Raw genomic sequence first — 13,726 nt, forward strand, 5'->3', positions numbered from 1 at the left:
CCCTGCTATCTTACAATCTTTTTAATCATTATTAAGTCTCTAATAAATTTATTTATTTTCCCTTTTGTTGCCCTTGTTGCTTTATTGTTGTTGTAGTTATTATTGTCGTCATTGTTAGACAGGACAGAGAGAAATGGAGAGGGGAGGGGAAGACAGAGAGGGGGAGAGAAAGATCGATACCTGCAGACCTGCTTCACTGCCTGTGAAGCGACTCCCCTGCAGGTGGGTAGCCAGGGGCTCAAACCGGGATCCTTGCGCAGGTCGTTGTGCTTTGCACCACCTGCACTTAACCCACTGTGCTACCACCTGACTCCCTCAAATATAAATATAAATATATATATATATATATATATTTTTTTTTTTTTTTTTTTTTTTACCAGAGCACTGCTCAGCTCTGGCTTATGGTGGTGTAGGGGATTGAACCTGGGACTTGAGAGCCTCAGGCATGAAAGCCTCTTTGTATAACCATTATGCTATATCCCCACCCTAATAAATATTTTTTAAAAGCTACACATCTATTTCTCTTTCCCCACTGCTCAGAAATTCCACTTTTGTGTATTTACTTAAGAAAACTTATGCCCATAAAGACTTATCAAAGAATATCCATAGCAGTTTTATTATAATCAATTACAGATGACAGTGTACTTACTGATAACTGTGTGGGTAAATAAACTATAACATATTCAGACAATGGAATTTCTCTCAGCTCTACAAGGAAAAAGACTTATTTTTTTAAAAAAAGATTAAAAAAAATATTTATTCCCTTTTGTTGCCCTTGTTGTTTTACTGTTATTGATGTTGTTGTTGTTGGATAGGACAGAAAGAAATGGAGAAAGGAAGGGAAGACAGAGAGAAAGATAGACACCTACAGAGCTGCTTCACCACTTGTGAAGCAAACCCCCTGCAGGTGGGGAGCCAGGAGCTCAAACCAGGATCCTTACACCGGTCCTTGCACTTTGTGCCACATGCACTTAACCCACTGCTCTACTCCCCAACTCCCGGAAAAGACTATTATTACACATAACAGCATGGGTAAATCTCAGAAACATTATCTGAATGAAATGAAAGAAGCAACTTTAAAAAAATAACTTCCATGAAGTTATAAAACAGGGGAAATTAATTCATGGTATAAAAACTGAAGTAATGGGGGACCTGGAGGTGGTGCACTCAGTTAAGTGCACGTATAAGTTTCACATACCATGCGAAAGAAAGGACCCAGGTCCAAGGCCCTGCTCTCTACCTGCAGGAGGAACACTTCACGAGTGCTGAAGCAGTTCTGCAGGTGTGTATCTTTTTCTTTCAATTTGTCTCTGGCCTATCCAATAAAAAAAATGGGGGCAGGAGGAGGAAGAGAGGGGAAAAAAAGGCTACCGGAACAGTGGATTCATAGCACTGGCACTGAATCCCAGCCATAACCCTGTTGAAAAAAAAAACAAAAAACACTGAAGTAATGTTTTCATTTGGGGGTGGAGAAGTGGTGAAGACTGACCCAAAGGAAACTTGCTAAGGACATGATAATGTCCTATGATTATATAGCTACTGTGTATGAATATTCAACTTTGCAAACTCAACATTTATGTATGCCAACTGTAGTATACAAATTTTAACTTAAGAAAATACCATAACTACTAAATGTTTGACTCTATGTAATATAGAGTCAAATATATATATTGAAATATATATATATTGAAACATTTAGGGGCAATTATCCTGATGTCTGTAATTTTCTTAGTTATACTGTCTAGTGAAGAGTTTCTGGGAATTCCTTGTGTCAGTCTTTTGCTTTATCTGTACACTTGAAAAATTCCTCGCACGTGGCGCAAAGTGTAAGGACCAGCATGGAGATCCCAATTCGAGCCCCTGGCTCCCCACCTGCAGGGGAGTCGCTTCACAGGCGGTGAAGCAGGTCTGCAGGTGTCTATCTTTCTCTCTCCCTCTCTGTCTTCCACTCCTCTCTCCATTTCTCTCTGTCCTTTCCGACAACGGTGACAACAACAACAATGGTAACTACAACAATAAAACAACAAGGGCAACAAAAGGGAATAAATAAAAATTTTAAAAAATTCCATAAGGACATGTTGGGTAAAATCTTATACAAAAGCTGATGTAGTCAGCTAGGGCCCTAATCAGGGAGTCCTGAGATTCCCAAACAGACATGATGGGCCTAGATCTCAAATAAATCCCTCTCTCCATTGTTACCGGTCATCTCTATCAGGAACAACAAAACAGACCCTTTTGTGGGCCCCCATAGGACCTTGCCCTCAACTCAGATCAACAACAGTAGAGAATGTTCCATCCTCCAAAGGGAGGCTGGGCAACATACTCTATGCTCCACCTGAGGAAAATGGGTCCTGAAATTAGGGCAGCTTGGAATGTTCTTACTCATGACCACAGAATGCGAGCTCAGATCTACAGGGATGCAGAGGTCACATAGGCTACTAAGCTGAACATGTGCCGCAGATCACATCACATTGATGGGGTTTACAGTAAACAATATTTATACACCTTTCCCATATTTGGGAGCTCCTCTCTTCCCTGATCCAGCTTTCTAGTCCTTTTTCCAGTCATGAATGACATCATCTTCCCAGACAATAACTTAGATCCCACCTGCATATCAGATTTCAGGCTCAGTGATAAAAAAAAAAAAGAAAAGAAAAAGAAAACTAGTATAGCCACAGGTCCTTTGGAATATAACTAAAATATGCCTACTAGCTATCTACAAAACGGAGACACCCCCCCCCCCCCGACTCTTCATCTGCACTATTCCAGCCTTTAGGTTCATGATTAGTCAACAATTTCTTTGGCTTTATATGTTAACTCTCTTTTCAGCCACCAGGTTTCAGATACTAGCATGATGCCAACCAGACTTCCCTGGACAGACAAACCCCACCAAAAAGTCCTGGAGCCCCGATTCACCAGAGCCGTGCCCCACTAGGGAAAGAGAGAGACAGGCTGGGAGTATAGATTGAGCTGTCAATACCCATGGTCGGCAAGGAAGCAAGTACAGAAGCCAGACCTTCCACCTTCTGCATCCCACAATGACCTTGGGTCCACACTCCCAGAGGGTTAAAAAATAGGAAAGCTATCAGGGGAGGGGAGGGGATGTGGAGTTCTGGTGGTGGGAGTTGTGTGGAATTGTGCCCCTCATATCCTGTAGTTTTGTCAGTGTTTCCTTTTTGTAAATAAAATAATAATAATAAAAAAGCTGATGTAGGAAGCCAGGTGATGGCACACTCGGTTAAGCACACGTATCACCATACATAAGGGTTCAAGTCCTTGGGTTCAAGCCCCTGCTCCCCACCTGCAGGGAGGATGCTTCATGAATGACAAAGAAGGTCTTCAGGTGTCTATCTTTCTCTCTTCCTCTCCCTCAACTTTTCTTTGTCCTATCAAATAGAAATAAAGTAGAAGAGGCAGGGGGAGAGAAAAATGGCCACTGGGAGTGGTGAATTCATAAAGCTGGCACTGAGCCCCAGCAATAATGCTGGTGATAATAAAAATTTTTTTTAAAAAAAATCTTGATATTGGAGTTGGGTTAAGTGCACATGGCACAAGGACTGGCGTAAGGATCCTGGTTCAAGCCCCCGGCTCCCCACCTGTAGGGTAGTCCCTTCACAGGCAGTGAAGCAGGTCTGCAGGTGTCTCCCTTTCTCTCCCCCCGTCTTCCCCTCCCCTCTCCATTTCTCTCTGTCCTATCCAACGACAACTACATCAATAACAACAATAATAAGTACAATATAAAACAACAAGGGCAACAAAAGGGAATAAATAAATAAATATATATTTTTTAAATCTTGACATATAAAATAAGAAAACTAGACCAATTCTGTTTGAGGCATAGGGGGGGTCTCACCAGTTGGTCCCTAGCTTGTCTGCCAGACTAACAGTTCAGGAACCTCTCTGGAAGTCTGGGAGACTTAGGAACACAGCCTGAAATTACTTATGTAGACAGTCCTTCTGGCCAGGATGGGGGTGTGGACAGTAAACTCCCAGGACCAACAATATATCCAGGACAGGAATGCCATATAATAATACCTATAGTGAGTCTTTCCCTCCATTGTTAAAATATCTGCCAAAATCTTATTCTTCTCAAAGCAGGGTCTCATGAACTTTTTGACTTGTTTAGCTAGCAATCTCATTTCAAAACATATAAACAGGGGCCAGGCGGTGGCACACCTTGTTGAGCACACATGTTACAATGTACAAGGACCGGTTTAAGCCTCCAGTCCCCACCTGCAGGGGGAAAGCTTCATGAGTGGTAAAGCAGGGCCGCAAGTGTCTGTCTAACCCTTCTCTATCTCCCACCTCCTTTCATTTTCTGGAGGTCGATGTCAAATAAAGATAATAAAAAATTTTTTTTAAATCAAAATGTGGGGAGTCAGGTGGTAGCACAGTGAGTTAAGCGCAAGTGGCGTAAAGCATAAGGACCGTCATAAGGATCCCGGTTTGAGCCTCCAGCTCCCCACCTGCAGGGGAGTCACTTCACAGTCGGTGAAGTAGGTCTGCAGTTGTCTATTTTTCTCTCCCCGTCTTCCCCTCCTATTTCCATTTCCTTCCATCCTATCTAACAATGACAACAACAACTACTACAACAATAAAACAAGAGCAACAAAAGGAAATAAATATTTAAAAAAAATCAAAATGTGTAAACACAGCGAGGAAGATTACTACATAGAACTATAATCTGATCATACAGAATGGACTGGTGACTGGTGCTGAACAGACAAATGATTGAAGGAAGACGACCAGGTGGCTTTGGCATGTGGGATGAGCAATGAAGGGAACAGTGGACATAATACCAAGACAGTTGATGAGAGATTAGCAAGGAAAGAGGGAGGCATCTAAAAATTATACCTTAGATATGAGAGAGGCTTGGGGGCTAGTAATGAAACTGAGCAGGTCTGTACAGTAAGCGTGCACTATTACCTTGACAGGATATGAAAAAAGCTTAACGAAGCCGAAGTCATCTCCGGTGGCGAGGAGGGCGCAGTCTTTGGTGAGGCTGGCAGCATTGACGTCAGTCACGTCACTGTGAGCGGGCCAGATCCCCTCACAGGTGGGCCCCAGGACACAGGTCCATGTGTCCCACTCTATCTTCTCAATCTTAAAGAGAAGGAGGAAAAAAGCAATGGATTTTCTCATGACCTAGACATCTTTTGTTGTGAAGGGGAATTTGAGTAAGGTAATGCATTTTCAAATGATGTGTCTGCTGGGATCAAGCACTTGTGCTGTGTGCTGAGGAGATTGAGTTGCAATTTACTACTTAAAAAAATTTTTTAAAAATATTTATTTATTCCCTTTTGTTGCCCTTGTTTTACTGCTGTAGTTATTGCTGTTGTTATTGATGTCGCTGTGTTGGATAGGACAGAGAGAAATGGAGAGAAGAGGGGAAGACAGAGAAGGGGTGAGAAAGATAGACACCTGCAGACCTGATTCACCACTTGTGAAGCGACTTCCATACAGGTGGGGAGCCGGGGGCTCGAACCAGGATACGTATGCAGGTCCTTGCACTTTGTGCCACGTGCACTTAACCCACTGCGCTACCGCCCAATTCCTTACTTTTTTTTTAATACATAAAGTAGTTAGTATTCCACACAGCATAAAATTTGACAAATCCAAGCTTTACATGTCCCAGTTGACCATGTGTGAATATGCAAAGCAGGTAGTAAAACTGATACTCTGTCCAATATTTAAAACCAGTTTGTAATTACGAAGAGGAATATCTAAATCCTTAATTAAAAAACACAAATGAAATGAAAGCTTTAAACTGGTACACACTGTTCACAACTATCTTTCATGTTTGGAAATGCATTTTTTGCAAGCAGCAATACAAGAGTATTCATGAAGAATGCATAATCTTTGAAAATTATGAAAACATCCCTGCTACCAATACATTTCTAAATACAAAACTGACTACCATATTGTTACTTGTGTGTAGCGAGAGAAGTTCATTTTCAAAACAGATAAAATTCAGTCTTTAGGTGTGAATGACATGAATGAGTCTTTTTTTTTTTTTTTCTGCTGTTGTTTTTAAATTTCTTAGTCAGTTGGGATCCTTAAGCATGCAAAACCTCCGACAGGAGGGTCCACAAAGGAACCAGGGTTGCCCTATGGTATCCAGTTAGGCCAGAGCTGGGAAAGCCTCTGAGTTATCTACATCAGGAGCAGAAGTATTTGACTTGTCAGTCCTGCTACCATAGTTTGGATGGCCACCATGCCCACGGCAACTTGCCCTCCCCTACCACCACATCCTGGGTGGCCAAGGTCTCCAAAATTGGTCTCCAGCTGAGATGTGATATCATTCACTGGCTTCTGGAAATGATGGTCCATAACCAAATCTTCAGCATGAGCCTCTTCACTCTTTGACTTATGAAGAACAAACCCTTCCTTCCACTGCTCATCAGCACCTTCATTTGGCTTGTGGATATTAAACTATACTTTTGCCCGGTTCTTGTTTTGAATAGCTTTCCACTTATCCAAAGTCATCTCTTTCGGACCCTCTACCTTTACGTCTTCAACTCCACTCCTTATTTTCAGTGTCTGCCACTGGATGTTCTTCACCTTCAGGTGTTTCCTCAGTCACACTGGCTTGTTCCAAGTCAGTTAATTCATGTTTTTTTTTTTTAGAATATTTTTATTTTTAAAATTTTTATTTATTCCCTTTTGTTGCCCTTGTTGTTTTATTGTTGTAGTTATTGTTGTTATCGATGTCGTTGTTGTTGGATAGGACAAAGAGAAATGGAGAGAGGAGGGAAGACAGGGGAGAGAAAGACAGACACCTGCAGACCTGCTTCACCACTTATGAAGCGACTCCCTTGCAGATGGGAAGCCAGAGGCTCGAACCGGGATCCTTACACCGGTCCTTGCTTCACGCCATGTGCTCTTAACCCGCTGTGTTATGGCATGATTCCCGTTAATTCATCTTTGACAGCTCCCCAGTTGTGAGATCCACTACCTCCACACTTGTCCTCAACTTCAGGCCACAATGGAGACTTAAACTTCCGGGGCTGCAGGTGGGTGGGGTGGGGTGGGGTACTGAGCTGCAGCACCCGGGTTATTCCGAGTGCCTCACTGCAGGGTTACCCGAGTTGCCCACCTGAGCAAACCCCCCCCCCCCCATAATGAGCTGACTCTGCTGGATTCAGTGTCAGAATTTACTTATTTCTTTAGATAGAGACAGTGGGACACAGAGCACAATCCTGAAGGTGGTGAGGACTGGGCTTGAACCTTGCTGGATTTGAAAAGCAGCATCAGCATTATCTTGATAAACCACCATTGCCATCAAGTGTTTGGATAGTTTTCTCTGGATAAAATCAATAGTTTGTGGGGGGGCAGATCTGGCATTAATAAAGGTTTTCAGTTCCTTCCAACTTATCATTGTACAGATCCAAAGTTAAATTAGATTTTGCTAGTCTCAGTGCTGCTGCTTTGAGCTAGATGATTATCATCAGGGTTTGGCTGGTGCATAGCAATACTCTTAGTGACATTCCTGTCCTCCACTCCCTGGAGGCCAGTAATGCCCCTCCCTGACCTGTCCCCAGATACTACCCATTGTCCCTGGTGAAGGGATCAGTGTTGCCTGCCCCACCTTGGAAACCACTGAGCTAGCCTGACCAGTGGTTTTAGTAAACTATTTAAGTAGACTATTTAGCAAACTATTTGAGAAATTGTAAACCTCCCCTTTTTTTAGATGAGAGAAAGAGAGAAGGAAAGAGACCATCACACCAAAGCTTCCTTCAAGCCTGGAATGCATGCATGGCAAAGCAGTACACTATATCCCAAGTGAATTATTTTGAAATTTTTTTACTATCTTTATTCATTGGATAGAGATAGAGAGAAATTGAGAGGAAGGGGGAAACAGAGGGAAAGAGACAGAGACATCTGCAGCAATGCTTCACCACTTGTGAAGCTTTTCCCTGCAAGCAGGGACCGGGGGGCTTGAACTCGGTTCCTTGTGCATTATAACATGTGCACTCAACCAGGTGCACAATCATCCAGCCCCAAGTTAATTATTTTGCCAGGCCAAGATAACTTTTAAAAGAGCTGTTTCCTTGGAAGAAAGTGTAATAAAATTCTTCAGTTGGTTTAATACCTTTATGTGCTAGAGACAGCATCTTAAACATTTGTAGAGCTGTTCATGGTATGTAGCCATTTTATCCTTTAAAATTATTTTGTTGCCTATGCATAGGAGGCCTGCAATTTTTTAAAAAGTACTGATAAAAGTATTTTCTGTCCTTTATAAAATAGTATCATCGGGAGTTGGGCGGTGGTGCAGTGGGTTAAGTGCAGGTGGCGAAAAGCACAAGGATCCCGGTTTGAGCCCCTGGCTCCCCACTTGCAGGGGTGTCACTTCACAAGTGGTGAAGCAGGACTGCAGGTGTCTATCTTTCTCTCCCGTTTTCCCCTCCTCTCTCCATTTCTCTATCCTATCTAACAATGATGACATCATTAACAACAACAATAACAACAACAATAAAACAACAAGGGCAACAAAAGTGAAAATAAATACATATAAAAATTTTTTAAAAATAGCATCATGAGTAACAACAACACTGCACCTTAAACTTTCTTGGAGAGTCTGACCTCACTGATATTCTTTTTATTTTATTTTATTTTATTTTATTTTTATTATTTGACAGGAGAAATTGACATGGAAGGGAAGATAGAAAAGGAAAGAGAAAGATAGACACCAGCAGACCTGCTGCAGACCTGCTTCACAACTCATGAAGCATCCTCCCTGCAGGTGGGAAGGTGTGGCTTGAACCTGGGTCCTTGCGCATGGAGATATGTGTGCTTTACCAAGTGCACCACTGCCCGGCAGCCCCTCATTGACTTACACTCAGTATCTGTTAGTACTGCAGACTTCACAGCATCAGCACTCCTTAAGATCAGCACTGTAAAGCACTGTTTCAAAGTTTTGAAAATATCATTTGAGAGTTATGGGAAATGACCTTGAAAGTTTCTCAAGCATCTGGCCTCCATTTCTGTTGCTTGCTGTATAGCTACACAGGGAAGGAAATATCACAATCAAGGTGCAACTGGGGAGATTGAGAGATGGCTCATCCAGCTGAACATGTGCCAGACCATGCTCAAGGCCTGGGATTGGAAGCCCAGTACCACATGAGAATAGTCTAGCACAGGGGGAAGCTCTTCATGGATAGTGTAATAGTACTGTGGTGACTTATCTCTCAGAAATAAGAAGAGTGAAAACATTTGGCTTGCGAGGGGTCAAAGAGAGCATGTGTGAGACCCCAGTGTGTCTATGTAACACACACACACAGACATACACACACACACACACACGAAGTCATAGTGTGCTGTGTGGAGGTATGGTCCATATTTCAGCCACTCCCTAGGTAACATTTTGTTTCCTTTGAACACAAACAAAATGGGAACAACAACAAAACTCTGTGTCTGGGCCAGTGACTTGGGAATAGAGGACATACTCAACGGATGAGGTGCTTATTCCAGCAATTAACCCAGTTCCCTGACGTGTATATGGAATCACCCCAATTATTTTTTTTTAATTTTTTTATTATTTATTTTCCCTTTTGTTGCCCTTATTGTTTAACATAGTTGTGGTTATTGTTGTCGCTGTTGTTGGATAGGACAGAGAGAAATGGAGAGAGGAGGGGAAGACAAAGAGGTGGAGAGAAAGATAGACACCTGCAGACCTGCTTCATCGCCTGTGAAGCCACTCCCCTGCAGGTGGGGAGCTGGGGGCTCGAACCGGGATCCTTATGCCGGTCCTTGTGCTTTGCACCATGTGCACTTAACCCACTGCGCTACCACCCAACCCCCTCTTTTTTTTTTTAAATATTTATTTTATTTATTTATTCCCTTTTGTTGCCCTTGTTGTTTTATTGTTGTAGTTATTATTGTTGTTGTCATTGTTGGATAGGACAGAGAGAAATGGAGAGAGGAGGGGAAGACAGAGAGGAGGAGAGAAAGATAGACACCTGCAGACCTGCTTCACCGCCTGTGAAGCGACTCCCCTGCAGGTGGGGAGCCGGGGTTCGAACCGGGATCCTTATGCCGGTCTTTGTGTTTTGCGCCACCTGCGCTTAACCCGCTGCGCTACAGCCCGACTCCCCCCCCTCTTTTTTTAAAAAAAGAATTTATTTATTTATTCATGAGAAATATAGGAGGAGAGAAAGAATCAGACATCACTCTGGTACATGTGCTTCCAGGGATCGAACTCAGGACCTCATGGTTGAGAATCCAATGCTTTATCCACTGCGCCACCTCCCAGACCACAGTTCTTACAACATCCTAAGCCACCCTTCACAGAAAGAGGAGCAGAGGTCCACCAGGCTGGCTTTAAAGGGCTTTCTGGTCACCAACTCCCTTCCACGTTCCAGCTTCCATTCCTGAGACCCTCCTTGTACACCTCCATGGCACTGACCCTGATGTCACCTCTCCTAGACTCAAGTAGGTAAGAGAAATAGCTGCTGCTGTCCACCTGAAGTCACCCCAAGAGAACCCTAGCATGGAGCTCCCTAGAGGAAGATGGACTGAAGCAACAGAAATCACACTTGAAATGGAGCATTCAGATTGATCCTTGTCATCCACAAACCCCATAGAAGGCAAATTAACTTGTTAAAAACACTGGAGGGAGTCAGGCGGTAGCGCCGCAGGTTAAGCGCAAGTGGTGCAAAGCACAAGGAACAGCATAAGGATCCGGTTCGAACTCCTGGCTCCCCACCTGCAAGGGGAGTCGCTTCACAGGCGGTGAAGCAGGTCTGCAGGTGTCTTTCTCTCCCCCTCTGTCTTCCCCTCCTCTCTCCATTTCTCTGTCCTATCCAACAATGATAACATCAATAACAACAATAATAACTATGATAAAACAACAAGGGCAACAAAAGCGAATAATAATAATAATAATAATAACAACAACACTGGAACAGGGGCCAGGCAGTGGCACACCCAGTTAAGTACACACAGTATTAAGCTCAAGGGCCCACACAAGGATTCAGGTTTGAGACCACAGCACCTCATCTGTAGGGGGCGGTCGCTTCACAATTGGTGAAGCAGGTCTGCAGGTATCTATTTTCCTCTCTCCCTCTCTTTTTCCCCATCCTCTCTCAATTTCTCTCTGTCCTATGAATAAAATGAATAAAACAGTTGCCAGTAGCAGTAGATTTGTAATGCCAGCATTGAGCCTCAGTGATAACCCTGGAGGGAAAAAAACAAACGAACAAACAAAAACACTAGAACTGAGACAAAGTTAGTCCTTGAGGGATGCTTTCCTCTGCTCCTCACCTCAGTAAGGGATGTCACCATCATCATCTTATGGAGGAGGGAGCAGAAGTCAACTGAGGGCTGGTCCCTTTCCTCACAGCTCACTAGGAAGAAGGGGCCAGTCCCAGAGACTTGGTCCCCTAATTTACAGCTGATTTAAATGAACCACAGATTTAAACAGATATTCTAACATGTGTTATATATAACAGTTTTCTTTTCTTTTTTTTTTTTTTTTTGGCCTCCAGGGTTAGTGCTGGGAATTGGTTATGAGCCCACGACTCCTGTGTGGCCTTTTTTTTTTTTTTTTTCTTTCCATTTTATTGGATAGGATAGAGTGAAATTGAGAGGGGAGGGTATGATAGAAAAGGAGAGATAAAGATATAGACATTTACAGACCTGACTCACCACTTGTGAAGTATCCCTCATGCAGGTGGGGAACTAGGAGCTTGAACTGGGATCCTTCTGTCAATCCTTGTGTGGGTCCTTCCGCTTTGTACTATGTGCACTTAACCCAGTGCACCACCGCTTGGCCCCCATATTTAACAGTTTGTTAGGCAAACTTCGCATTACGGTCACTATGGCTATTTAATTTTTTTTTAATTTGGAGTATAATTTCAAAATCTCCCCTATTCAGCTGCAAGGTTTGACAATAGCAGTGATTAGAGCTTCTCCCTTGGTTCTCTTCACAGTGACATGCCAGGCAGCGAGGGGTGAGGGTGGGGTTTGTTGTGTAGGCACTGAGCCCCAGTGGCTGTTTTCTTTCTTTCATTTCTGGATAGAAACAGAGAGAATCTAAGAGGGTAGGGGGAGGGAGAGAAGGAGAAAGACAGAGAGATGCCTGCAGTTCTGCTTCAATATTCATGAAGTTCCCCCATGCAGATGGGAACTAGGTACTTGAACCTGGGTCTTAGTGCATGATAATGTGTGCACTCAACCGGGTGCATCACCATCAGGCTCCTAATTTGTGCTTCTTAAGTACCATGCACAGACTTCCCTTTAGAAACATTATGCATGGGCACAAGTCCAAATGACTACCCATCATCCCCCGCCACATACCCCGAGAAAGCAGTACTTCCTTCTCTTCTGTCAAATGCTATGTAGCAGCAAATAAATGAGTTAAGACTGTCTCCTGGGGCCAAGATGATGCCATCAGGGTCATTATACAGAAGCACCACGTACATCTGAAGTTTTGGGAAGGAGTAAGACATTTTATCTAGGACTTTATTTCAACAGTGAAAAGAAATGATGAAGCTGCCTAATTACTAGGACATTAGGATGAAGAGATTATGGACAGTTTTTGTTTTGAAAACATATTGCTGCAGAAGATATTGTCTAGATAGACATTGAGAAAGTTTACTTCAAAGTTTGTGTTTACAGAGAGCTTTCCACAAAACATGTTAAAAGTAGAGGGAAGCATGGGGAATGACAGCTTAGTCACTGTCTTTGGCAGAGGAACATTAAAACAGAATGTCAACTGCACTCGCTATAGCAGTGGCAGAATAAATACACACGTCCTCAGAAAATATGAAGCCGGGTGAAAAAAAATCACACTTAACAAATGGCCACCCTTCGAGGTACTCAGAACTGAACTAACAGAGAACAAGAAATGGACATATAACTCCATAAACTAGGGCAAAATATATACCTGAAAGCAAAAGTACACAATAGTCTGCAGTGAGTACCCCCCAACACTTCATCTGCACTATTCCAGCCTTTAGGTCCATGATTGCTCAACAATTTGTTTGGCTTTATATGTTAACTCTCTTTTCAGCCACCAGGTTCCAGATGCTAGCATGATGCCGACCAGACTTCCCTGGACAGGTAACCCCACCAATGTGTCCTGGAGCTCTGCTTCCCCAGAGCCCCAACCTACTAGAGAGGCAGGCTGGGAGTATGAATCGACCAGTTAATGCCCATGTTCAGCAGGGAAGTAATTACAGAAGCCAGACCTTCCACCTTCTGCATCCCACAATGACCTTGGGTCCATACTCCCAGAGGGTTAAAGAATAGGAAAGCTATCAGGGGAGGCGATGAGATACAGAGATCTGGTGGTGGGAACTGTGTGGAGTTGTAACCCACTTATCCTATGGTTTTAATGTCTCCTTTTTAAAATAAATAAAAAATTTTAAAAAAGCATTAATCCCTCAATAAAGAAGTTTGAAATGAAAAGTAAAAGAAATGGACACATTACATTTTCATGAAATACTTGAAGAAAAAAAATCTGTGTGTGACTATTACCTCTGAAGGTCTTATTATATGCCGCTTGCCTCTTGGAGCTTCAAAAAAGAGTTGTTCTTTGGCACCAGAATTAACTTGCAATAATTTTCCTGTTATGATAGAACGAAATAGAGTCACTTAAATTCTGCATGTATCTACTATAAAAGAACACATGACCGCAATTATTTATTTTGAGAGAGAAGGAAAGAACCTGAAAAGAAAAGATAGAGAGGATAAGAGAAAGAGAAACACTTGCAGCACTGCTTTC

General features: G+C 42.8%; 1 protein-coding gene and 1 pseudogene across 1 annotated transcript in view; both read right to left on the bottom strand.

Moving 5' to 3' along the window:
- The window catches only part of EML6 (EMAP like 6), a 352,660-nt gene that overhangs the window by 59,722 nt on the left and 279,212 nt on the right, over nt 1-13,726 (bottom strand). The window contains exons 25-26 of the mRNA XM_060187640.1: nt 13,480-13,568; nt 4,927-5,103 (exon numbers count right to left, since the gene is read on the bottom strand). Coding sequence (XP_060043623.1) covers nt 4,927-5,103; nt 13,480-13,568 — 266 coding nt within the window. The remainder of the gene's footprint in view (nt 1-4,926; nt 5,104-13,479; nt 13,569-13,726) is intronic.
- On the bottom strand, nt 5,647-6,619 carry LOC132537502 (SERPINE1 mRNA-binding protein 1-like; annotated as a pseudogene).

The sequence above is a fragment of the Erinaceus europaeus genome, chromosome 3 (genome assembly GCF_950295315.1).
Source record: "Erinaceus europaeus chromosome 3, mEriEur2.1, whole genome shotgun sequence".
Taxonomy (NCBI): Eukaryota; Metazoa; Chordata; class Mammalia; order Eulipotyphla; family Erinaceidae; genus Erinaceus; species Erinaceus europaeus.